Raw genomic sequence first — 24,973 nt, 5'->3', positions numbered from 1 at the left:
TATTTATTCAAGTTGCTTGCCTAATTCTTGTTTTTACTGAAAAGAGCTTGAATGCATCACAATGTTAGAGCAGCCTCCTTGAGTTAGTTAAGGTCACAGGCTGCTCAGAGGTAACATTAACTAGCTCTCCTCCTGCCGATTTAAACAGAGATGTGCTGTTTCTTTTTCGTTTTCTCTGTCTCCACATACACTCCTCTCAGTGGTGTAGTGGATGTTGATGAGGTGGGCGTACCACGAGGTAGAGAGGTGGGTTACAGAGGAGGAAGCAAGTATTGTCTTTTATATATATGGATGTTTTTTTGTCTGATGGATGGGTATACTGTAAACGGCCGGGAAAAGGCTGACGTCCACTTGACTCGAGCATTGTGACAGTGCATTTTAAGTTATATCATATAGACGTTACAAGGAACCTTGTTCATGTGTTGGATTAATTTTGATATATCTTGTTTTTATAAGATAATATTTTGTCAGCTCCACGTTGACTGTACTTTTAAATCTAATGACTGAGGCACATTTTGATATTTCAGGACTTGGTATGTCAGATGTCCAGTAGAACAGATTTTCATAAGGCAATTAAAGACAGACTTATGAGAGGTCAAAATACTGCAGTTCTGTATCAAATATCAACTGAACTGTCACAGATGGAAGATGAGAAATATGACTTTATGACAACCTTTTACTCATGAGAATGAAAGATTACCTGGAAGACACTTTAAAACAGAAGAATTCATCAGACCCATAGCTTATTAGTATAATACAAGTGATATACTCAGTATAATGTCTTCTATTTTGTCAGAAATTAGTTTAAGTGATAAGATTCAGGCGAATTCCCATTCAGCTGAAGGTCGTTTTCAATTAAATAAAAAAAAAGCCCCTAACTGTAGTTTGTTAATATTTGCTATTTTTATTATAAGCAGAGGGCCGTCTGTTAATAAACGTGTGTCTGACTGGTACGCCTGCAAACAACCCCGGCACGGTTGCCTGTGTGCGCAGTTATCCTCCTGACCAGAGGGGGCGCCCCACACACAGGGAGCGTGTCCCATAAACCGTCAGCCATCTGCCGCAGTCAGTTAGCTAGCTCCAGCGGGAATGGAAAATGGAGGACTGACCGAACAGCGAGGGCAAATCATCGGTATTTCTAGCGTGTAGGTGGGTTGAATTCAACAGTATAATATCTTAGCAGTGTTATTGTAGTTTTAGTAATGTTGGAACTCGTCCATGTTTATGTTTTTGTCCTGCTGCAGGAGTTGTCCAAGTCAGGGTCTTCGAGTGTCGAGTGTGATGCGCCAGACGTTAGCTATAACGACCACTTGTGCACAGATTTACTGTGATATTATGTCTGACTCTAGTCGCACGCAATGGTTAGTTGGCTGTGTCTCTTTCTATGGAACTAAATGTCGTCCACGGCTTCGTTTTTAGTAGTCAATGTGTGCTTTTTAGCTAAATACCTTAGCTACATGTTGAGGTTGGTTAGCTTGTCTATGTCCGCGGTGGCTAACAGCGTTAGCCGTGGTTGCTAGCTACACGTTTTGCAACACGTAATTTCACATTGCAAGACGAAGCGATTGACGACGAAAAGTAACGAAGAGGAGCCCAAAACACGTCGCGTCGTGCTAAACGTTATTCAAGGAATTGCGGAGTGTGCCCCGCCCAGTAATGCAGAATAATTTGGGCCACTGTGCGTACGGTGCACGTTTGAAACGGTAGATCGCTGTGTAACGTTAGTGGTTTAGCAACATGTTGGCTTAGCGGCCATCATCGGGTGTGCACAGGAGGTAAGGTCGTCGTAGTTTGTTGTGTGATTTCTCCAAAATAGCTCAATTTGTGTCATGCATGCTTGCATATAGCGTTTGACAGATTACGCGTGATAACGATGCATGGTTGTTGTTACTGGGATTTTAGATATTTTTTATAAGATGCGCACTAAGGCCCTGTGCAGCCTCGCTCCTTCGGTGTCGAGCAGAAACTACTGGACCTTAATACGTCACTAACAAACACAACATCACTTTGTCGGCATGTCACATCGCCAACATATACACGGAATAAATGTGATTGTATCGCATTGTTTGTTGTAGGCTGTAGTGTTAAATCTGATCTTTGTCCCGGACCCCTCCCACCTCTCATGGCAACAGTTTTCCTGCTTCTCACGTGGCACGGTGTCGTGACCGCGGGCACACCAATGGAGGGATCCTGTGTCCGGGTTCCTGCAAGGCATTTTTACGACTTTATAGACTGTTTTAGATGCCATTCGGAATTGAGTTTAAGACCAGTTTGCAAAGGCGCAATTTCATTTTATCCAAATATTTATTGTAACGTAAAATACGACTTTTTTGGTACAGTGAAAAAGTTAGATCATCTTTGTTGCACCCCCCCCCCCCAAACCCTTATTAGAGCGTATCATTTAAAAACTATGAACACACTGTATAATCATAAACACGTCTGTTTTGTTTACCAGCAGAAGTGGGAAATATCTGGCATTTTTGGTTGGCCGTTTTTGTGGGCAATTTTGTGTTTCTTACAATGCAAGTGAGACTCCAGTGCTTGGATTCACATCATGAGGAGTTTTAGAAAAAGGGTTTGCTTGTTTTAAGTAAGATTAATAAAATCTTACTTATGGCTGCGCATTTTCAAGATTTTTTAGAGATGCTTTTAAGTCAATTTAATTAATTAAAATAAAATTCATTTAAAAATTAATGAATCAGTGCCCCTCAGGACCCGTGGGAACCCTATGCCTACCCTAGCTACTGTGAAGCTTTTATTTACCATCAGTTGTCAACAAGTTGCCCACTGAAATTTGGTTCTGTGTCCTTTTGCAGTTAGTTTAAATAACACTGTAAAGTCATTATCGCGACATATGAAAACAAGTCAAAATTCACTTTTGTTTGGTTTCATTTTTTGATCATATAAACTTCAAACTTTAGCTGAACAGGATTGTGGAATTGATAAATGCATCAGTTAGTGAAGATCTTTAATTTCCAGATTATAAACATGATTTGTTGTTGTTTTTATTATGTAAACAAGTCCTCAGCTGGAGCAGAGTGCTTTTATCCTAACTTGTGTTTTCCTCTTTCAGGCAGACCCTTTCACCTTGTGCTAAGACCGATGATTACTGGTGCGAGGCCTTTGTTTTGTTTGAAGAACAACTCTTAAGTCATCGCTGCTGAACCACAGGTACAGACATTGGCTATTTTCATCATGTTTTCTTAAATCAAATCAAATTTCACACTAGTGAATCTAAAGCAAAGTACGGTTTCTGTAATTCTCATTTTTAGGAGGACTCGATAGAAAGAGATACAATCATGATGATCAATAATGATTTCTTAGTTGTGTTTGGCCAAAATAAATTTGGCTATAGACTTGTGACTATTAAACACTTTTAAATATAATTTTCTTGTTCTCATCCCGACTGTGATCTCTTAAATCCCAACCTTCTTAATTGGCAGACATTTAAATCTGTGATTAAGTAAAACAAATATATATATATATATAAATTGTAATATTCTACAAAGTGGTTATTTTTCAGTATTAAACAACATTCAATTGCAGCATTAGACTATAGAGGGTATGCATGTGATGCGACTAACACAGACAGTCTGCCTGAGTAGCAAACATGCTACAGTCAGCATCTGTTCTTAAGGAAAATACTGCCATAAATGTTAAATGCTGTTGGGCAATCTAATTTGCAGATTAATGAAATTTAGGCACACATTTTTAAAAGACTGCACAAGGCCAATCATGCAGATATTTTGCAAAACTCAGTGTCCTTTGGAATTTGATGAGGCTGACAAATGTGAAGTAGGGAGTAGTGGGATGAGGCACGCTCTCCTGGTACCCGACACACACTTGAGATATGTACATGTGTCGGGAAACTCGCTCATATCTCAATGTCCGGTGTAGTCCGACCAATACTGTATATTTGAGGCAAATATGATAATTCGTAATTATATAAACATATTTTAATATGGATGGATGATTTTTTTTTAGAATTGTGACCGAGATACATACTAAGTGGAACATTTTACAGTTAAAATGAATATGTCAGTGCTCTCTGGTGGATAAACTAGACCATGATGCAGAGTTTCCAAAGTAACTCAACCCTAGGTTGTCATTTCTGCCCTTGCAGTTCCTTATTGATCATCATGCATGCCCATATATCTGCAATAAATTAATATTCACCAATATAGTGGGCACACGATTGATCTATTGATGTCCTTTGTTTTCAAGATAACAAAAAGTTTGTGTTCTCCTTAAGGTTGCATCTCTCCCTGTTCATAGATGCCATAACAAGAATTGCAGCTAATCTGTGATGGTATTAGTATCACGCCAAAAAGTCATTGCATGACCTCAATAGCACTGCCATTAAAATGATTGTTAAAGTAAAATGTAAGTGCATATATTTTAGTGCTAGGTTTGAGCTAGAATGTAATACAAATGAGTATTTTTTTAAAACTTTTTTTTAAAGATATTAAATCAAGTATCACAATATTTTATATATTTCATAACTACCTCCATCAATATTGCAGATATCTTGTAGAATTGACTCTTTCACAAAATATTTACAGATTGACATTTTGTGATAAATAATAATCATTACTGTTGATATAAGGGCTGGGTGATATAGCCAAAAAACAAAATCTCCGATTATTTCACACCAAACCTGATTTACGATTTTAATTGATTTTTTTTTTCCCTCTTCAAAACAAACAACAAATGACAAAGACATCACCCAAAACAAGTTTTGCTTTTATTTTAGCAATAAATATTAAAGGCAGACTGAATTTCCTTTCTGGTAATTAATTAAGCTGAATTTCTCTTTTGGGGTTTAAGTTCAAGCTGCAAACTTATATTTAAAGTGCACTATAGTTTCAGAGTTGAAGTTTGCGCTGAAGGCGGCCGTAATTTTCATAAAATGTATTTACATGACTTCGTATGTCATATCTTTTAAGAAAAAGAAAAATAATTCTTCATTGTCACATGTACATTGTACACCAAAATTGTTCTCTGTATTTAACCCATACTTCCAGCCCAGCCCTAGTATAAAATTAAGTGGGTTAAGGCAAATAATAAAACAGCTACAATAGTCTGTTAAACTCAGAAAATTGCATTACTTTACTGTAATATGGCCTTAAAAATCAGAAAGTGACAACACTTAAGATATTACATCCAAAATCTAAGATCTAGTCTCATATCACAATATTGATATAACATTGGTATATTGCCCAGCCCTAGCAGCCCTCAATATTTGCCATATTTTTAAATCATAAGAGTGACTCATAGCTGGTCTCTTGTGTTCTTCTCATTGCTGTAGACATTCTGTTTGAAAGTAGTGATTGACTCCATCATCTATGGAGGAGAATGTGAGCCCTGAGCTCTCTCTAGCTCCTGAGCCAGAGCAGAGCCAGGACTGCATGGATAGCTGCTCTCAAGGTACCTTGGCTGAGCTTCTTTTCCCCTCATAATTAAGGGGTGGGGGCGTAATAACGATTCTGGGCACAATTGTGGTGAGAGGTTCTGTGATCTTTCAGTGATATTAAATTTGGGTGGAAAGGTAGGGTAAGTACGGGTAACATCCAAGTCAATTATTTTTTTAATTTGTTGTGGTTTAAATGTATGCTTAATCACAAAACAATCAGTAATTTCTTGGTTATGTTGTTGTTTGTTTTTTTTTTGTTTTTGGGGGGTTTTTTTGCACTGGTGATCGCACGCAATCCTTTCTTTGGCCCACAACCTTCTTTGATTGTTCGTTCACAGGTTCTGGAGAAGCGGATACAGAGCAGAAAGAAGAGTTTCAAACTGAAAGCGAGAATGTGGCTAAAGAGACACTAGAGGAGCCAGATAAATCTTCAAGGGCTTACAGTGAAGTGAAAAAGACTTGGGCCTTCAGACGGTCCACTGTTGCAAAGAGAGAGATGCCAGTGGAGGCAGCGACCGACGGTTCTGATAACCGCTTTCCTGTACGTCGTAGTGGCAGGCAGTCTAAGCGTACTGACAAACTAGAGGAATTCCTCTTGACTGCCAAAAGAGGGTTAAGAAAGAGCGCCCCGCCAAGTGTGGAAAGTGGTGATCCTCCTTCTCAAACCCCAACTGATGCAGAGACTGCCTCAGAGGCCAGCTTTGATGGTAACGCCGACTCCAAGGCTGTAGAGGACAAGGAAGAGTCCCCAGAGAGGAGGACGAGAAGTGGAGTGAGGAAGCTGACTGGAAGGAGAGGTCGAGGCGGCAGACTGACTCGAGGACGCGGTGGAGTGACGGTCAAAGATGAGGGAAGCTCCGAGAATGAGGAGGACACCGAAGATGCTGCCAAGAAGGACCAGGTACCAGATAAAGAGGAGGAGAAAAAAGATGGAAAGAGTGACCCCAGTCCTAAAGACGTAGCGAGCAGTAATACAGCGCAGCCTCAGCCAGAGCAGAACTCTGAGAAGAAAGAGGCTGTCGAGGAGAAAAACCAGCACAGAGATGAAAATGTCAAAGCAGAAAAGGAGACTCAGAAAGACAGCGACGAGGACAGCACAGACAAGCCCGCCGGAATAACAGTAAAACGTGGACCAATGAGAACATATATCAACAAAAAGAGGGCAGCCAGCAAGAACACTACGCTCGGTAAAGGTTCGGCTCCCGCCAACAAGACCTCCACTACTGTCAAGAGGGAGACCAAGCCTAAAAGTGCCCAAGCTGCCGGAATAACTCGCATGGCCCAGACGCCAGGGGGCGATGATGATGAGAATGACTCTTCAACATCTTCATCGTCTTCATCATCATCCCTTGATTCTGACGATGGAGGTTACGACCCCAATGCACTTTATTGCATCTGTCGGCAGAAACACAACAAAAGGTATTTGTTTTTTATTGCACTTTTTTGGTGTGAAAAGAATTCCTTTCACTTTCGATCACTTAAAGCACATTTAAAAAAATTTTGCAGTATGTTTGACCACCATTTAACAGCCCGGCTCGTTCAGAGGTTTTCTTTTGTAAGATTAGCTCAAAGATATTATGCAGGATTTTCTTCCAAAAAAAAGAACAGAAGTAAGCCGTCTCATTTATCACTTGCAATCCACTTGAAGTGCGCTGTGGTGTATTTTTCCGCAGAGACTTTTCTGCCCTCTACCTGTATTTTTGTGTTTTGATCTTGTTTTCTGTGTTTGGGATGTTTATGGGCGTGTTGCTCCACAGCGCTCAGGTGAAGTTGTGACTTTATGAAAAGGTAGTGACCAGGTGCAAGACCATGAGCAGCAGGTTTCCAGGAGACAGAGTGCTGAAAACAGTGCCAAACACCAAACGAGAGTGAATCGGGGGCTGACTTTTATTTTCACTTTTGCTGGCGAGTGTGTTTACAAACGGTGACTGACAATCCTGCTTAGTGTACCTTTAATTACTTAAAATTGAACATGGAAAGCTCTCACTTTAGATATTATTAAAAAGAGAAAAAAAGAATAATAAGCTTGTTATATGTGACAAAGTAATACAAATCTCATTATATCCACAATTAATTATTCAACCAAGTCAGCTAAAGTCTGACCTTAGAGGTTAATATACTCAGTCCACTTAGTCCAAATCTGGGGAAAATCTTTTTTTTTTTTTACTTTGAGGAAGTATAACAATCTTTCCATAATATATATTTCAGATATTATTTTTATCCAACCTTCAGTGGTGGGTGGCTCAGACTTTAGTCACTTTCTTGTGACAGCCTTTTTACGTGCTGACAGAAGTATTTGTACCAATTACTATCACCGATACGCCAATCTTCAAATGAAATGTACCCCATGTACACATGATCACAACCTAAAGCAGTGTCCATTCCTAATACAGCATTAAGATGTTTTATGATGTTTTTTTTTCTTTTTCAAAAAGACATATCATCATTGTACTAAACTCTGCATGTTAAAGTTACATTTTATGTTGCCTCCTTGTTTTCAGGCTCATAGGTACATTAACTGTCTGAGTCCTTGTGTTCATCCTGTATTCATGCTCTTTTTGAATGTTTGAGGAAAACCAGGCAAAGTTTGCATAGAGCTCTACTTTGAAGAAATGTGGCGCTATAAGTGTTGTGTGCTCACTAGGTTCATGATCTGCTGTGACCGCTGCGAGGAGTGGTTCCATGGAGACTGTGTGGGCATCACTGAGGCCCGTGGGCGCCTGATGGAGAGAAATGGGGAAGACTACATCTGCCCCAATTGCACCGCTAAGAAAAACCAGGTGGTCAGACCCGCCACATCTAGCCTCTCTACAAGTCCAGATATCGGAAAGCCCAGAGCTCCGACCTCTGCCGCCCCTGTTTCTGCTGTGACTTCTGTTGAGAAAATGAATGCCAGCGGGGCAGACGCCAGTGTGTCTGCTGTTCAGGCTGTGGCAACGCCGGCATCTTCTACCACTGGGACTGCAGGAGAGGACCAGGGCATCAAAGGCAGGATCGAGAAAGCTACTAATCCAACAGGGAAGAAGAAGATAAAGATCTTTCAGCCGGTAGGTTACATCTGACCTCCGCTTTATTTAAAGCTTTGAATTACTGTGTTGATATAATGGTCTCATTTGCTTTGCCTATTGTTCTGTCAGCCAGTACTTCATAGTGCATGTTAAGTGTTGCCTTGATAATCTTAATTGCAAAATTTCTATGATCAGGGTGTCTGCAGGTCGTTGAAAAGTCTAACATGGTTCAAATTCAGTTTTGTAATTGCTAGGTCTTAAAAGTCATTCAGTAGTTCATTTGAATTTTTGACGTTTTAATTGCTATATACATTTTATTGAATCTTTTTATTTCTTTTTGTTGAACCGTCAAGCTCTTCTGCATGCAAGATTGCATTTATGATATTACATGTTGGCAAAATGTAGATTAACCTAACTCACTCTAATGACCATAATCCTACATAAGACCTACCTCTGCACCGGACCACATTAATAAGATGTACCGTTACACTTACCTGCAATACTTGAATAAGAAATAGGGTTTGTCAAAAAAGTCTGTCTTAAATGTGGTTAAATATGATTTTCAAAAGGTCTTAAAAAGCATTGAATTAAAGTTTCTCATACCTGTAGACACCCTGTTTGATGCCAGGTTAAACATTTAATGCTGTTAACAGTCCACACTGACAAGTTGACATTTCAGCACAGTCTCTGTCAGAGGTCTCAAATGTGTGATTTAAATGTAACTTGTAACTGTCAGTCCCTCAGTCGGGGGGTCGCAGTGCTGCATGACTCCAACTTTGACAGTGTTTTGAGTCTGCATGGGTGGTTTCCTGGTTGTCATCATCAGCTGTTAATTTTATATTGTACTTACTTGGAGCAGGCCTTACAGCAGCCAGCCCAAACCCAAGCCAACCAGAAATCAACGCCAACTGTGGCAAAGAAGGCAGCACCCACATCAGAGCAGAAAGCACTACCAGACACGGACCAGAAAGTGGCGTCAAACGTGGAGGTGAATACAACAGTGGAGGTGCCAGTGGTCGGGCAGAAAGCTGAGGAGGACTCCTCCCTTCCCAAATGTATCGGGCCTGGCTGTGAGAATAATGCCCAGCAAGACTCTGTGTACTGTGGCAATGACTGTATCCTGAGACATGCTGCTGCGGCCATGAAGTCCATCACTGATGTCAAAGATCCCAAGCAGAAGGACAAGCCCAAGGGTCAGAAAACCAAGCCTACACCAAAGGTAACACGGACAACTTGAAATGATGCCTTTTGCCTGTCCTTAAAGCAAAAACGTTGACTTTAAACTAGTGGGAATCTGTGCAGGGAGCAGAGTGATAATGTTGGCAATAGAAGTAGAAAGCACTTTCTTTAAAGTTATGTATGACCACAAAACACCTGATCTCGCATCCTTATCACATTTGAGAAATTATTTCTTTAAGTGAATTACAAAGAACTAACCATGTGTATTTGTCAGTCATAACCTAATATTGACACACCCAGGTGTTGTTACCATCATATTTAAGAATTTAAAAAATATAAAAATTCCCTTTTGAGATTTGTCTCAGCTAGGTTCCTTGCTGTGGCCCCACCCTGTGCAATTATATAATGTTACAAAAGGTCATATCTTCTATCTATCTAAAACTGTTCAGAAAGCTTCACTGTTATTCTTTAATTGTATTTGGAAGTGAACTTGCTTAAGAAATGGTAACTGGCAGCTGCTACTCTCTGTCATAGTGTCTTGATGTTAAAGTGCATGTCTCAAGAAATAAATTTAGTGGGTTAGCAACCTAAATGGTCTAAATTGGTCTTAGCATGGCAAACAAAAAAAACCCTGACATTCAGCAGAGTCAGATCACAATGGTAACCTGCTGTGGAGCAGGATAAATTCAGGGGATTGAGCAAATGGCCTGACCGCTGACATGTCAGCTCATGGCAGCCATCATCCTCACTGGATTGTGAAATGCACAAAAGCATTGCAAGCAGATTTAAGTATATTAAAGTGTTGAGCAGTGTGTTTAGACTCCCTAAATCACTTTGCTTTACAAGCTAATTAATTATATCAGTGATAACGACGTGCTATCGACCCATAATGCTGCTGATGTTCCCCAGCCTCCCGAGAATGCGTGGTGACTTTATGTGGTGATAATTGTTTAATCAATTAACAGACTGTCATGCATTTCATGATATTGTATTTAACAGTACAGGGGAAAGTCCAAGGGAAAAACTTAACAATAGACATTGTTGATTTCATTGTCATTAGTTTTATGTAGATGAATTTAGTGCTTATGCCCTGTATCTTTATTAGCTTAATATTAACCCAGTTTTGTCTCTGCAACAACTAAAAATCTCCATTACAGTCAACAGTCCTTCTCTGTCTTATATACTTTTCATATGCTGCTGTTAGAAGTGATTGGCCATTTATTACAAACCTCGCCTTTTGCATGTGCACTTGTAGCTGGATTAAAAAGTCTGTGGTCTCGTTAAAAGTTTGAAACCCTAAATAGACACTTGCAAGATTGAATCCTGCAAGGGCTGGAGCAGCGAGTAAACAATGACGTACACAGTAGTGGAACATCTTACTCTGCGTGGAATGCGATGTCATTTCAAGCAAAAGATTTTTTTTGTGTCTTTTTTTTGCATCAATGCGAAAGAAGGAAAACAACATTTCATTTTCTTTTGTTATATATGTGTGCTAATTGAATTTCAGATCAGCGTGATCAGATCTTCACTGTATTTGGATGTCATTTACTGCTGCTCCACTTCACTGGTTCCCAACCACTGGGAACCAACCAAAACTTTACAGGTGGTTGTTCAGCCATATTGATAAGGGTTGTCAGAAAAGTAAAATAAAAAAAAAAAAAAACAAGAAAAACACAGTAGGCTTTTATCTTAGCATTTCATTCATTTCTGTGAATTGAACTGAAGTTTAAATTATTTTCCAAAATATCATCTTGAAAGGAAGTAGCTATGTATGATTGTTGATAAAGTATGTATAAAAAGTCCCTGAAACTATCAGGAAACTCATCGCTCATAAATTCTCAGGAAATAATCTGCTCAAAAAAAAATCTGCAGTTATGGCATTCACTGTTAAGTTTAATTTTACAGTGTAACAGTTCTGTATTGTTATAGTTATGCATTGAATGTAATATGAAATATGCAGAAAATGTGTCACTTAATCAGGACTTGTTAGTTGACTTCATGATGAAAAATGGGTTCCTAAAGAAAAAAGGTTGTAAGCCACTGCCCTAGTCTCTCTTTTCTGGATTTCACGGAGGGCAGGGCTTCGCCCGTCCACCATAGCACAGGAGAGAAAAGACGGGTGAAGTGAAGTACTTAAGTTTACAACAGCTTTTCACGGCACAAATATTGAAAACAAGTTCCCTAAACCAAAGATGGACAGACAGCACATTGTAATTGTATGAATAATACATGTAATTGGTGAAGATTCGAGTGGAAAATCCAGTAGCTGCTAGGCTAAGTTTTTGTCGTGTCAAATGCCACCGACTTAAGCTAATAATGGTGATTAGCAAAAAACAGTTGTTTTGTTTAGGAACCTTGACACTCGTTATTATTGAGCCAAATTCGATAGTGTTTGTAAATGTTCTTGTTAAGCCATGTTTCATGCATGACAGCGGAGTCAGTTTGATAGATAACTATAACCTTATAAATAACAGCAGCCCCCAAAGCAGTCAACCAAGGGGAGACACTGCATATTGTTAAAATTTGAAGAAAGCCTGAGGTTGAACTTGCTTTGTAATACAGGTCCCTGAAGGCAAATTCTGAAATTAACTTTTTGTCTCTCTGGCATAGACAGGTAAAATGGACCTGCCAGGAATAGTTTGGTACATTATATTTTTTCATAGAAATGTGTCTATATTTACAAGAGCTTAGATACTACATGCAGAGCAATGTAAAAGGCTACCAATGGAGAACCGAGTGTATGCAGAAATGTTATCAATTTACCCTGAATTGTGCTATGCGTACAGTGTTTAATAGACGAAAATAGAGCAGGCAGACCGAAGACTGTAAGAGTTAATTATGTTGTTTACCATGGACAGATTTTCCTGGCATTTGGCAGTGCGTCATAGAGGGAAACTATTTTTAAAAGCCGACACAACTCAAGTCAAACTTTTCTGTAATTTTAGTGAAATGATATCAAACAATGCTTGCTGAGTGCTGTAAATAAAGGTCTGAATGTGTGTCTTCCTGTCCACGCAGAAGAGCAGTGCTGGTGGGAAGAGGACGCAGAAGAAGACTCCGGAGGAGTCGGACAGCGAGGAAGACGACAACACTGACCCAGATGAGGACGATGAGGATGAGCATGCTGAGGAACACCCACCCCCGCCGGCCACTGCATCCTGGTCCAGCGATCATAATTACATTGCAGTAACACCAGAAAAGACTACACCCATATCACCAACAGTGTTAAACAAAAAGTGTATGTATCTCTTTGAAGGTCTCAAACTGTTGTTGAAACCACATATTTATTTTTCCATTATAAACGTTGCTAACATAATTTAGAAGTAATCAGTACATACAGGGATGAACTGGAGATGAACTCCGCTGTATGCTAGACTTAAAAATTATTTGCAAAATGTGGTGATTTTGATAATGTGACTTTTTTTTAATGAAATGTTGGCAGCTGTGAAAAAAGGTAAGTGCTGTTTGTCGCTTTGGGTAAGTATTGAATAATCCAGGACGTTTATTTTTGAAAGGGGCACTCCACGGGTTGCACTCAAGATCAATTAATTTTTTTAGGTAGTAAGCCTTTGAAAGGAATTGCAAAATGTCTTCTGTGGCTGTAACGCTAATTTGGGTGACTTTAAATTCTTAATAGATATAAACTCTAAACTGAAGGAAGGAGATAAATATAGTCCTTCATCTGGCAAAGAGTCTCACAACTGATGCTTATGTATTGTGGGAAATGTAGGATCCAGCTTTTTTTTGTTCCGTTTTGGATCCTGATGCGTTATGGACTAACATAAAACCTCGGCCCAATCAAATTTGACTATTCCTCTTTTAACATGACTTTCAGTGGAGTACCTCTTTTGAATACCTTGAAATGCAGGGCTGTCAATAACATACGAAGCAACACATGGTAGCGATAAAAGGAGGGCAGTATTCTGTTGTGCTTTACTGTGAGACGTATGGATGTGAGGAATGTGCTGTTGCTTGTGTGTGTGCGCGTGTGTGTGTGTGTGTGTGTGCGTGTGCGTGCGTGCGTGCGTGCGTGTTTTGAGTGTGATTTCAAACTACCTCCACAAGTCTCTCCCGTTCCTGGGTTCATCACCTCAGCTGTTGACCCATATAAAAGGTCCTCCCCTCCCTTTCTCCAGCAGGTAGGTGTCCTTAGAGTTCCCCTATGTTAATATGGACCAATGAAACTAACATAGCTCACATTGAGCTGATACTATTCAGCTGTGAAGCACAACTTTTGTGTTTTTTCTACCCATAATGTGGGAAACAGGCTGACTTGAAAGTTTTTTTCGATTCATATTGAATATGATGCATTACTTATGGTGGGAAACTGGCTTTGAAATAAAAGGTGATATAACAGATTTTAGGATGGCTTGATTGATTATGTGAGCAGTTTTGGTTGCTGTAGGATATCCTGACCAGCTCAAACAAGCATATACAACTGATAAATCTAACCACACTGAAGATGTGATGTGCATGAGAACCCCGATGGCAAACAGCTGGGGAGGAAGAAAGCTCTGCCACAGAGACCAGACCACCTGGAGATACCGCAGAGAAGTTCAGAAGGGCCATGGCAGAAGAAGGAAGCTGAAGACCTGGACTGAGCACACCGAGTCAGAAGAGGGGGAACCATGCTCAATTTTTTTCACACACATTTTGCAACTGATGAGATCTGATACATATTTAGAGGAACGTTTGTTGCAATGATATGTGGACAGTTTTTTACCTCTCCTTTATGAGAGGACATTGAAGGCAATACATGGATCTTAACTAATAAGTTTGTGAGTGTTGAGCCTAAGTAAATGCATTTCTCAGGTCAAGATCAGTATGACCACTGGTTGCTGTGTGATTCAGGGAGGCAGGAAGTTATTGCTCCTCTTTTGTTCTTTCATAGCCCATATTTTGGTGTGACAACCTATTATCTTCAGAAGATGGTTGACTGTGGTTGCTTTGGGTCTCAACAATTGCTCTGCACAACATTATTGTGGATAATGCATTTTATTGGGTGTATAGTGTGTCTGTGTGTGTGTGTGTGTTCAAGTGGAATAATGCAGCCTTAACATGCAACCAGGACAGATGAAGCACATGCAGATGAGAGATTAGATGAGTGTATTGCCATGCAATTCTTGGTGCAAATTGGTTGACTTTACACAGTTTTATAACTTTACACAGTTTTAGTTTAAAATGTATTATTGACATGCACCATTACAATTTATTCAAATCAGAGCACCATTAACAAGACTGAAGTTACATTTTGGTTCAGAGCTCATTGCCTTTTTTGCTGGTTATAGTGTTAGTGATTTTGCAACTGAGCACATGATCTGAAATAATGTTTAAATCAACTGCTTAAGATTGATTGCGTTATGAACTTTCTCAATCATTAACTTTTATTCTGCTCAACATATTCCATACATGTAGGAGCATTTTTGCTTTGGTGTAAGGGAAACAAAACACTTTAAGCAGTGAATAATTGGTTGATGTTGCTTGTCTCACATTCAAGTGAGAGAACCTGGTAGTTGTAGTCCTTTTTACTAACTGCAGATAGTAAGTTTGCAGTTATAGTGTGCACAGAACCAGCCACTAGAGTCTTGTGTACACCTGTACTAAGGGAAAGCGTAAACTGATGCACTAGAGCTATGTGCATCACCTTCCTCTCTCCTGTGTGGTTCTGTTGGTAGTGAGAATCAAGTTGTCTTATGACAGCTTAAAAAGACCATTGCTACTAAATTTTCGTGGAAAAAAAAAACTTCTTTCTTCAAAAGACCTGCACAAACTGCACAATGTATCTGCCATCCACTGCCACAAATAAAGAGGGGCTTTTTAACTGCCCAGTTGTCAACATTGTGTTTATTTCAACAATATTTATAGCAATGTGTTAAGCATACACAGACATACACACAATTGTGTAAATGACTTTTTTTTTTAATGATGAGGGAAGGCTTCAGTGTAACTACTGCTATATAATGCCACTGTTTTGACTGTGAAGTTGATAATTGTCATCTCAAAACAATGTGGAGCTTCATAGTGAAGTAGCCTCTTGCAGACCTGAAATCATGATTATCTGCAGTGACTGTGGAAATAATGTCACACTTAATGTTGTATCTGCTGATATTGTAAATCATAGCATATTTTTACATTTCTGATCTTTTCTCTCTTGGTTTCCAGCCCCCTCCAAAGAAGAGAAGCAGAGTGAGAAGGACCAGAAAGAGAAGGAACCAGCGCCAACTCCAGAGAAAATCCCTCCAGCATCCACAACACCAGTCAAAGGAAAAAAGACATCCCCGCCTACTAAAGCCACCAAGGTTTCCAAAAGAGGCAGAAAGCCTGGTCCTCAGACCTCCAGCTCAAAGGCATCCAAGAATGCCATTACACCTCAGAGTAAAACTGCAGCAAAGTCCAAGAAACCAGTTCCAAAGCCCACCCCCACCCCATCGCCCTTTCCTCCAGGTCCGATCCATGTCACCGGAGCACTCCGAGTCACCAAGTCCAACTTTACCATTCCTAAGAAGCAACCGCCACCAAAGGATGCACCATCCCAAAATAAGTCACCCCAATCCTCCAGAGTCCCATCATCTCCAGTTTCTTCAGCTCCACCCAGCCACTCCTCATCCTCCAGACCTCCACATCCAGCAGCTTCAGCGCCTCCTGTGTCCCCCGTGCCACCACCGATCAACAACCAGATGAGAACAAACATCCGCCGCTCGCTAACAGACATCATTTACAAGAGGTAAGAGCCCCACGAAATTTAGTTCTGAATGCTTTTGTTGATTACATAATGCTCTGTTTATCTCTGGCTGAGTACCTTTAAACATCAAACATCAGCATTTGTTGTGTTTCTTAACACCAGGGTGTGTGACAGTGATGATCTGAAGATGACTGAGGTTCAGGTGGCGAGGTTGTCAGTTGCCATTGAAAAGGAAATGTTCAACCTCTGCCTTCACACTGACAGCAAGTACAAGAACAAGTACAGGTCCCTCATGTTCAACCTGAAAGATCCAAAAAACAAAGTAAGTCAATCAAAACATGCATGCTGTTATATTTTCAGTCAACGACACATCTTTGGAGTTATGTGTATAAAAGCAATGCCTACTGCCTGAAAAGCGTTGTTTTTCTTGAGTTTGCTTGAAGTCCGTCATGTGGAGATGTGAAATGACTGTGTGGTATCTTTGTCTCAGGGCTTGTTCTACAGGGTGGTGAGTGGTGAGGTTGGTCCCTTCAGACTGGTGAGACTAAGTACTGAAGAATTGCAGTCCAAAGAGATATCTGAATGGAAAAAGGCTGATGCTCCTGAGGTAAATGTTAACTTTCCTTTTAACACCAAGAATAGGTCAACTCCCTGTTTAGAGTTTGGAATTAAATAGTTCTACATAAAATTGCAACAGTGTTATATGGTTGTCTCCTGCAGGCCCAGTCTCCCAGTGCAAAGGCCCATTTGGGGCATCCCAGACTGGGCAACAGGCATGACTCAAGCTCACACAGCATGGATATGGAGGATGCTCCGCCAACATCTGATGGAGATGTATGTATCTCTGCCACCACTTCATCTGCTCGCATGGCTTCTGCTGCAGTAAGTGGCGGCATGCTGTCTTTCTCCAGCTTTCACACTTTTCTTTTCACCTTTGCATGTGGTGCTTAGTAGTAAGACATTTTAGATAAGCAGAGATGTTAGTTTTCTTGCCAGCTCTCCTAATTTTCCAATGCTATTTCTTTCTGTCAAGCTTTGTCTTTCTTCCACATTAAGCGTTAAACCTCGCATCTACCTTGCACAAAATACAGAGTTGTACATTATAGTAATCCAGAATTGTGGGTGTCATGTGAGTGACTATCCCCTGTTCCAGTTCACCTAAGATTTGGTCCTTTTTTCTGTCCTCAGGACCAAGATGAGTCTTGCTCTACTCCTTCATCGTCGACTCAGCCCTCTGCTGCAGAGGGGAACAGCGGCAGCGGCATGCTAGACACATTCAGTAACATGCTCAAAGACACCACAGCTGAACATAGGACTCATCTCTTTGACCTCAACTGTAAAATATGCACAGGTAAGTAAGAGGATGACATGGAAGTGTCAGGGTAACGTTCATCCAGGGAATTAAACATGATTTGTATACAACAGATGATTTTATTGTTGAGTCTTGCCATCTAGGTCAGAAGACAGAAGATGAGCCGGCAGCAAAGAAAGCCAAACTGACCAAGAAACCTGAAACGAGGCTTCAAAGACAAGACCTGCAGCAGCACCAAGACCCCATGGCCTCACAACACCCGATCCCTCCATCCCACCAGTTAAACTTGGAGCCAGCTGTCCTAGAATCACAACCACAGCTGGACCTCAATATGCTGGCACCTCCAGCTCAGACACCAGCACCCATCACTCCCACCGTGTCCTCTGTCAGCAATATCCGCAGAGACCCCCGCATGGCCAGGCACAGCTCCGGTGTGACTGTCACCTACACTACCCCAGAAAAACCCGCAAACAACTCATCAGAACCACTTCCAGCTTCAGTAAGCGCTCCAATGGAGGTTGTACCCAAGGCCGCGCTTCCAATGCCCCCACCTCCACCATCTTCAGTAGTTGCTTCCAAACCAGCGAAAACAAGGTGCTCAATCTTAAAATGCTTTTATATGTTCGCTTGTTCCAAACATGCTGGGTTGTTAGTATTATGTTTATAAATTGTGTGTTAAACTTGCATGAAAAAATACATGTAAAGTTGATTTTTTTAACAGGATTGTTGGTGCTGCCGTAGAGTATGATAGGACAGAGTAATTGTTCCGTTCTTTTAGAAATGTGACAAACTGTGTACGGGCTTGAAGCATGGATTTTGGGTTTTCTCTAAAAGGAAGAATGTTTGGTTTTACAGTTCATCCGATCCTCCTCTTGAGGGTGAGACGGCCATCTTCCTCCATGGTCAAGAGAAGATTTGGAAAGGATTAATCAACATGCAGTCTGTGGCCAAGTTTGTGACCAAGGCTTTTCTGGTGTCAGGATCCTTTGAACACCTGAAGGAGGTAAGCAGTTTTAAGTTTCAGTTTTAGACTGAAACTTCGCGTCAAACTAAATCGTTAAATGCAAAACCTTTGGGCATGCATGTAAGCAAGAACATCATACTTACTGTTGTTAATGTTGCGCAGGATTTGCCAGACACCATTCACATCGGAGGGCGGATATCTCCAAACACAGTGTGGGACTATGTTGGGAAACTGAAAACCTCTCTCTCAAAGGTGTGTGGGGAAAAAACGCATTTGTTAAAAGGGCTTAGCAAGTTTATTTAAATCCCTTGCATCATTTAAATACTGTTTTTTGTTTGTTTCCTCTGTTTGTAGGAACTGTGCTTGATCCGTTTCCACCCAGCAACAGAGGAAGAGGAGGTGGCATACGTCTCGCTCTTCTGTTACTTTAGCAGCAGGAAACGATTTGGCGTGGTGGCTAACAACAATCGTCGTATCAAAGACCTATATCTCATCCCACTGGGCTCAAAGGACCCGTTACCCTCCAAACTCCTACCGTTTGATGGGCCAGGTAAGCATTTACAAGGTTTCACAAATAAACCTTTGCGGTGATTTGAATGTAATTGTATGTGTTAATATTATTATTAATATGTAAAATTGTGTTTCATCTTCTTTCCTGTGGTGAGTATATTTAATGTCATCTTTGTTTTTGGACTCAGGTTGAAATGAGAGCTTGTTGATTCATAGGTCTGTACTGTAGGGGGCACTCACACTCCTTGTTGAGTCTCCCCCAGTGTTGTTTTGCTTTGTATCTGACTTTGCATCACACATTTCTAATAAAGGAAGTTTGCATCGCAGGTTGGTGCCATTTCAGTCCAATCTCAGCCTGTTGTTTTTTAAGACTTGGCTCCTACATTATTAAACAACTGTGTAGTCAGTTCATTGTTATTGATTGACTTGTCAGCCATTTTATACAATAATGGTGTTCATATGGTAGCATGCTGCACCACTAGGATAAACCAAAAATAATCTTGACACATCCTCCTGAATGAAGAATCAGCACTTGGTGTGAGCTTTGCATCCAGTAATTGTACACAGACTTGTATAACACTTAACTCTACCCGCATTGCTATTGCAGCTGCAATGGCTGTACATTTGAAGGGAGTCAAACATTAGAGGCTCTACTCCTGCATATTGTGCCTCAGAAAGAGTATAGTAAATGCACTAGATTTTTTCATCTATTAAGTAGATTCAGAAAAATAATACTACCCTTTTTGAATTTGACTGATTTTTCTTAGACCAATGATCCTAAATCAAATTTCAATAGGATCTAATGTATGCATCTGACTGTGGATTAAACTGAATTGCATATCAGAGTTTAGATTTTGTTGCGGTTTGTCTTGCAGTAATATTTTGGCAATTTCCAGGTGCAGTCCAGTGATGTCGGTGAATGATTTAGAAGGTTTTTACTTGATTCATTTTGACTTCTGGCTGTTTCTTGCTGAAGCATAATCCATTCACTTAGAAAAAATATCAGATTTAAAAAAAAAAAAAAAAAAAAGATAATCTTATGAATTCTCATTTTTTTGAATAAACAACCTAGTAATATCATTAATTATGAAAAAAATGGGCAGTGTTTTTTTCTCTCAAATAAAGTCATTATGCGCCACAATATCTGCAGGACATATACAAAAAACACTTCAATCACCAGCGAAAGCCTACTGATGACAAATGTTTTTCTTCAGCTGGTATTCATTTACTCATGTTAGCATTTTTTTTAAAGTTTTGTTTTATAATTCAACAAGTTTAATGACGACTTAACTGTAAAACTGAATATTTCAACCAGTCATTTTCAGAAGCTCTCATTTCATCTGTTTTTGTCTTAACTGTGTAAAACAGAAACACTCAGTTTAATAGACAGAATGGCAATCTATTTTGTGAAATGGTATGTTTTTATTCACAAATGTTTAAGATCCTTGTTTTGTCCATTTTGCAGGACTTGAACCCGCTCGTCCCAACCTTCTCTTGGGGCTGCTGATCTGCCAGAAGGACAAAAAGCGCGCTGGTGCTCCGTTGGAAACTGAGGAAAAACGGTCCAAGATTCAAACCAAAGATACTGATGACATTGGCCTTCCAAAGCTATCTGCTTTAGTCAGAACTGAAAGAAGCTCACGACAGAGTCTTGAAATCCCCCTCAGTACAACTCCTCCTGGTTCTCCTCCACCCAGCTCCTCTGAAACCTCAAGCAGCACTGTGGCCCCCTCCTCAGTCCTGTCCCTCATGTCCTCTGCCAAAGCCACAGCCACATCCACTACCACCGGCAAGGAGTCCCCATCCTCATCCAGCTCTGTTGCCTCCTCTGCAGCAACTGCCACTCCTCTTCAGACCATCCTCAACACTCTCTTTGGGAAGAAAAAGCATGATTCAGAAAATTCCAACTCTCCGTCTGATCAGACTATGGAACACTCCCTCCCATCCACTACAATGCTGGACCCCATTGTGCAACGGTTTGCACAGATATCCAAGGAGAAACAGGTGGAGGAGGACGAAGATGATCGACCGTATGATCCAGAAGAAGAGTATGACCCCAGTAGGGGCTACAATGTGCCTAAGAAGCCTGTTGAATTAGTAAGCAAACCTGAAATCTCCAAGCAGCCTGAGATGGTTGCAAATGAATCTGATGATGTGGCTTATGACCCAGAGGATGACTCAATTTTTGATGATGTCAAACCTGTAGTATCAAGTCAAGCTAAGGTTGCAATTGAACCTGTAACTGGTCCTCAAAAGATCTTGGAGAGCCTTAAACAGATTGGGGATCAACAAATGTCATCTGCAGGAACACCTGTTGCCTCATCCATACTTCCAGACTCACTCTTAACTCAACCTACCAAATCCCTTTTGGCAAATACTCAGCTACTGCAGCTTGGCAAAAAAGTTGAGGAACTAGTGAAGACATCATCAGTTGCTCCCTTAATCAACCAGAAGAGAGATCCTCGACAGAGCAGGGATCCTCGCCAGGCTGTGGCTGACCCAAAACCAACTGATGAACCCGAGGAGCAAGAGGAGACATCTGCTCTCTCGGTCGATTTTACACCTTCACAACCTGTGGCTCAGGAGTCTCAGCCGTCTAATGTAACTGAACTCCCAGACTCCTCACAAAGCCCAGAGACATCAGTGCCTCATGAGGAAGTGAAAAGTGAAACGCTACCCTTCATGGAGTCAAACGAGGCGGAGGTGGCAATTCCATTACTAGGAGAGGAAGTGGAACCTGATATGGAGGTCAACTACATGGATGAGAAAGAAGTGAAAACTGAGGAAGCTGAGCCAATCAAGGCTGAAACCGAGATGGACAAGTACAGTATTTGGCCAAATGCTGCCAGTATTTTAAAAGCTAGCGAGGACTCGGAGTATGAGGAGAACAGCCAAGATGCACCAACTACAAGTTATTATGACGAGCCTGCAAACACCTCCACGGTAACTTCAACAATTCCTGTACTCACTCAGAGCACAACAATGGTCGACACTCCCCGATCGCAGTCCCATCACATGCCGCATCACATGTCAGCGACAGGCTTCGACAGCGAGTACAGACCTCCAGCTGATGTTCCCCCACCATCCAACTTCCCCCCGCCCCATACTATGCAGGGACAGAATCTGATAATTAGGCCTCCACCGATGTCAATGCCACCACCCATGCAAGGCCTTCCTCCAATGTCAGGTCCTCCTCCTATGCAGGGACCACCTCCGCCCATCCATATTCCCCCCCCTGTACGTGGTCCTCCCCCTTTGCAGGGTGACACTAGCCAGCAATATGGTCCACCCCCGACTGGATATCCTCCGTATCAGAACCAGTGGCCAGGTACCCAGCCTCCACCACAGCAGCAGCAGCCTCCTCCTGGACCTCCTCCCCAGGGCATCATGCCACTCAGAGGACCTCCACCACCATTCCCTCCAATAGCCCAGAGGGGCCCTGCCCCTCAAATGTTTGATCCCTCCGTACCCCCACAGTACATCAGACAGCAAGGCCTCCCTCCAGGTCTCCCCCCACCCCCTACCTTTGATGGACAAAACAGTTTACCTCCACCAAGATTCACTAGTCCTCCACCCCCATTTAATTTCCCTGCAAGCAGAGGTCCTCCTCCACCTTTCACGGGGCCACCTCCTGGTCACTTTGACAACAGACTCCCTCCTCCGTCCCACTTCCCAGGACCCAGGGGTCCTCCGCCATCTCAGTATGGTGACCTTGCGGCACAACCCTCACTGGGAGACCAATCTCGTGTCTCTGCAGAAACGTATAGTAAAGATACTTCCAACACTTTCAAGCTAAATGTTGACCAGAATCCAAACCCTCTACATATTTTTAAAGACAATCAGGGTCCCCCACCAGGTCCAGCATATCGGGGACCTCCACCTAACCAGTATGAGGACAGAAGAGGCCCACCTCCCAGTGGCGAAATGAGTGGACAGCACTTCAGTCCACATAGCCAGTATGGGAGCTCCAGACTACACTCGTCACCACCACATCGAGGATCTTTTGATGAGCATCGTGGTCTGCCCCCTCAGGAGAGCAGACCCCACCCTTCTCAGCGTTTTGGAGGATCAGAGCGTTACCTCTTAGATAGACACTCTGATGAGGCGAGACCTGTTCGCCACAGCGGGCCACTTCTGCCAACTCCTTCAGAGGCTCCCATAGGCGCTCCAAGTCGCCTGGGTGCCCACAGCCCAGATTTGCACCGGGACGACCCCTGGCGCCGCCATTCTCCTGAAATGAGGAGGAGGAGCACCACCACCCGAGAGGACTCAGAGCCCCGCATCGGAGAACGCCTGAGTCGCTTTGAAGTCGGGCACAGAGAACCTGCTCTTGGTCCAGCACAACCCTCTGAAGAAAGACAGAGGGAGCTGTCTGAGGACCGTCGGAGGGAAAGAGAGCGGGATGTTTCCCACGCTGGCAGGCTGTCATGGGACAGGAGTCAGGGCAAGCGGTGGAGCAGAGAGCGAGAGTGGGATAGAGCCAGAGAAAAGGACCACGACCGGGAGCGTAGCAGAGAAAGAGATCCGGAACGTAGCCGTGAAAAAGATCCGGAGCGTAGCCGAGAACGAGACCGAGAACCAGAGCGTAGCCGAGACCGCGAACCGGAGCGTAGCCGAGAGCGAGACCGTGAACCAGAGCGTAGCCGAGAGCGAGATCGCGATTCAGAGCGTAACCGAGAGCGAGATCGCGATGCGGAGCGGAATCGAGAGCGAGAACGCGATTCAGAGCGGAACCGAGAGCGAGATCGAGATTCAGAGCGTAGCCGAGAAAAAGACCGCGATCCGGAGCGTAGCCGAGAAAGAGACCGCAGCAGAGGGAGGGAGGGTGACAGGCACAGGGAGACGGAGGGAGAGCGACACAGGGATCAAGACACAGACAAGAGAAGAGACCGGGAGAGAGACAGGGAAAGAGACAGAGCCCGGGATTCCGACAGGAGGGACTACGACCGCGACAAAGGAAGAAACCGTGACCGTGACCGAGAGCGTGACCGTGACCGTGATCGAGAAAGAGAAAGAGACAGGAGACGGGACAGATCCAGAAGCAGGGAACGAGACCGGGACAGAGATCGTGGGAAAGACCGGGGCAGAGATCGAGACAGGGAGAGAGAGAGAGATAGAGACAGGGACAAAGACCGGGATCGTCGGGACAGGAGCAGAAGCAGAGAAAAGAGAGAAGAGAAAAAGGACAGCAAACATGAAACCTCCAAGGAGAGTAATAAATCTGCAGAAAATGAGAAGAACTCGTCCTAGTCTCTGTTTTATGGACACTACATTACGGTTCTGAGAGACACTTCAATCTTTCACCGGTTGAAATCCAGTTAAATCACTGTAAATGTAGATGAGCAGTATTTCGGTAAATTTCCACAGTTGTGTTCGTACTAGAAAAAAAAAGTTTGACAATGTTTGTATTCTTTTTGTCACTTAAAGGTTTCTTACTTTGTTTTATCACATTTGAAAAACAAGAAACTGAAGGCCATCTAAGTTGCTTGTGTACAAGATGTATTAATAAGGCGACCGAGTCCTATTACATGTACCTTTCTCCTATCCAAGCAGTCTTTTTTTAAGAAAACAATAATGTAACTGAGTAACACGCCACTTGCAATATGTAAATATGAATGTATTTGTGTATATACTGATGTTTTTAATCATACTTTTCTAAGTAGAGAAAATAAAAGCCATATATCTGAGATGGATAATGTGAAAGTTAAGGATACACTGTTTACACACAAATGTGTGTTTATATGTCCAGCAGCATTAAACTTAGAGGCTGCGACTGTCCACAGTAATACATCCCATCAATGGCTGTTATGAAATGTTCTGATTTTGTTCCAGCTCAACCAATTAAACCTGTTTGATGACATGCGTTTCTTTGTTGTAAAAGGTCAGTTGTGGAGAATTTAGCATG

The 24,973-nt window shown here is 42.0% G+C and overlaps 1 protein-coding gene across 7 annotated transcripts; it reads left to right on the top strand.

Moving 5' to 3' along the window:
* The first annotated feature begins 998 nt into the window (after positions 1–998).
* On the top strand, positions 999–24,926 carry dido1 (death inducer-obliterator 1). 7 transcript variants are annotated; one of them, XM_042503084.2, is made up of 17 exons: positions 999–1,149; positions 3,074–3,171; positions 5,309–5,427; positions 5,752–6,832; positions 8,058–8,460; positions 9,281–9,640; positions 12,619–12,838; positions 15,763–16,324; positions 16,445–16,604; positions 16,773–16,889; positions 17,003–17,116; positions 17,471–17,633; positions 17,738–18,188; positions 18,450–18,597; positions 18,721–18,810; positions 18,913–19,108; positions 20,534–24,926. In XM_042503084.2, the coding sequence occupies exons 3-17, from the start codon at positions 5,346–5,348 to the stop codon at positions 24,316–24,318; spliced, it is 7,932 nt and encodes a 2,643-aa protein (XP_042359018.2). In that variant the 5' UTR covers positions 999–1,149; positions 3,074–3,171; positions 5,309–5,345; the 3' UTR covers positions 24,319–24,926. The 7 variants fall into 7 exon arrangements, with proteins under 7 accessions (XP_042359018.2, XP_042359009.2, XP_042359025.2 ...); XM_042503075.2 differs by having other exon boundaries at positions 17,003–17,164; XM_088086844.1 differs by having other exon boundaries at positions 1,033–1,145; positions 17,003–17,164.
* Positions 24,927–24,973: the final 47 nt, after the last annotated feature.

The sequence above is a fragment of the Plectropomus leopardus genome, chromosome 2 (genome assembly GCF_026936395.1).
Source record: "Plectropomus leopardus strain MGB_pleo_1.0 chromosome 2, ASM2693639v1, whole genome shotgun sequence".
NCBI lineage: Eukaryota > Metazoa > Chordata > Actinopteri > Perciformes > Serranidae > Plectropomus > Plectropomus leopardus.
This window is presented reverse-complemented; position numbering and strand designations above follow the sequence as displayed.

What these genes read in the sequence shown, in the direction of transcription:
- dido1 (XM_042503075.2), top strand. Translation starts at nt 5,346, where the DNA reads ATGGAGGAGAATGTGAGCCCTGAGCTCTCTCTAGCTCCTGAGCCAGAG. An exon ending in CAACTGTAAAATATGCACAG is followed by an intron (nt 17,634 to 17,737) that starts GTAAGTAAGAGG and finishes CTTGCCATCTAG; the next exon opens with GTCAGAAGACAGAAGATGAG. An exon ending in TGAAAACCTCTCTCTCAAAG is followed by an intron (nt 18,811 to 18,912) that starts GTGTGTGGGGAA and finishes CTCTGTTTGTAG; the next exon opens with GAACTGTGCTTGATCCGTTT.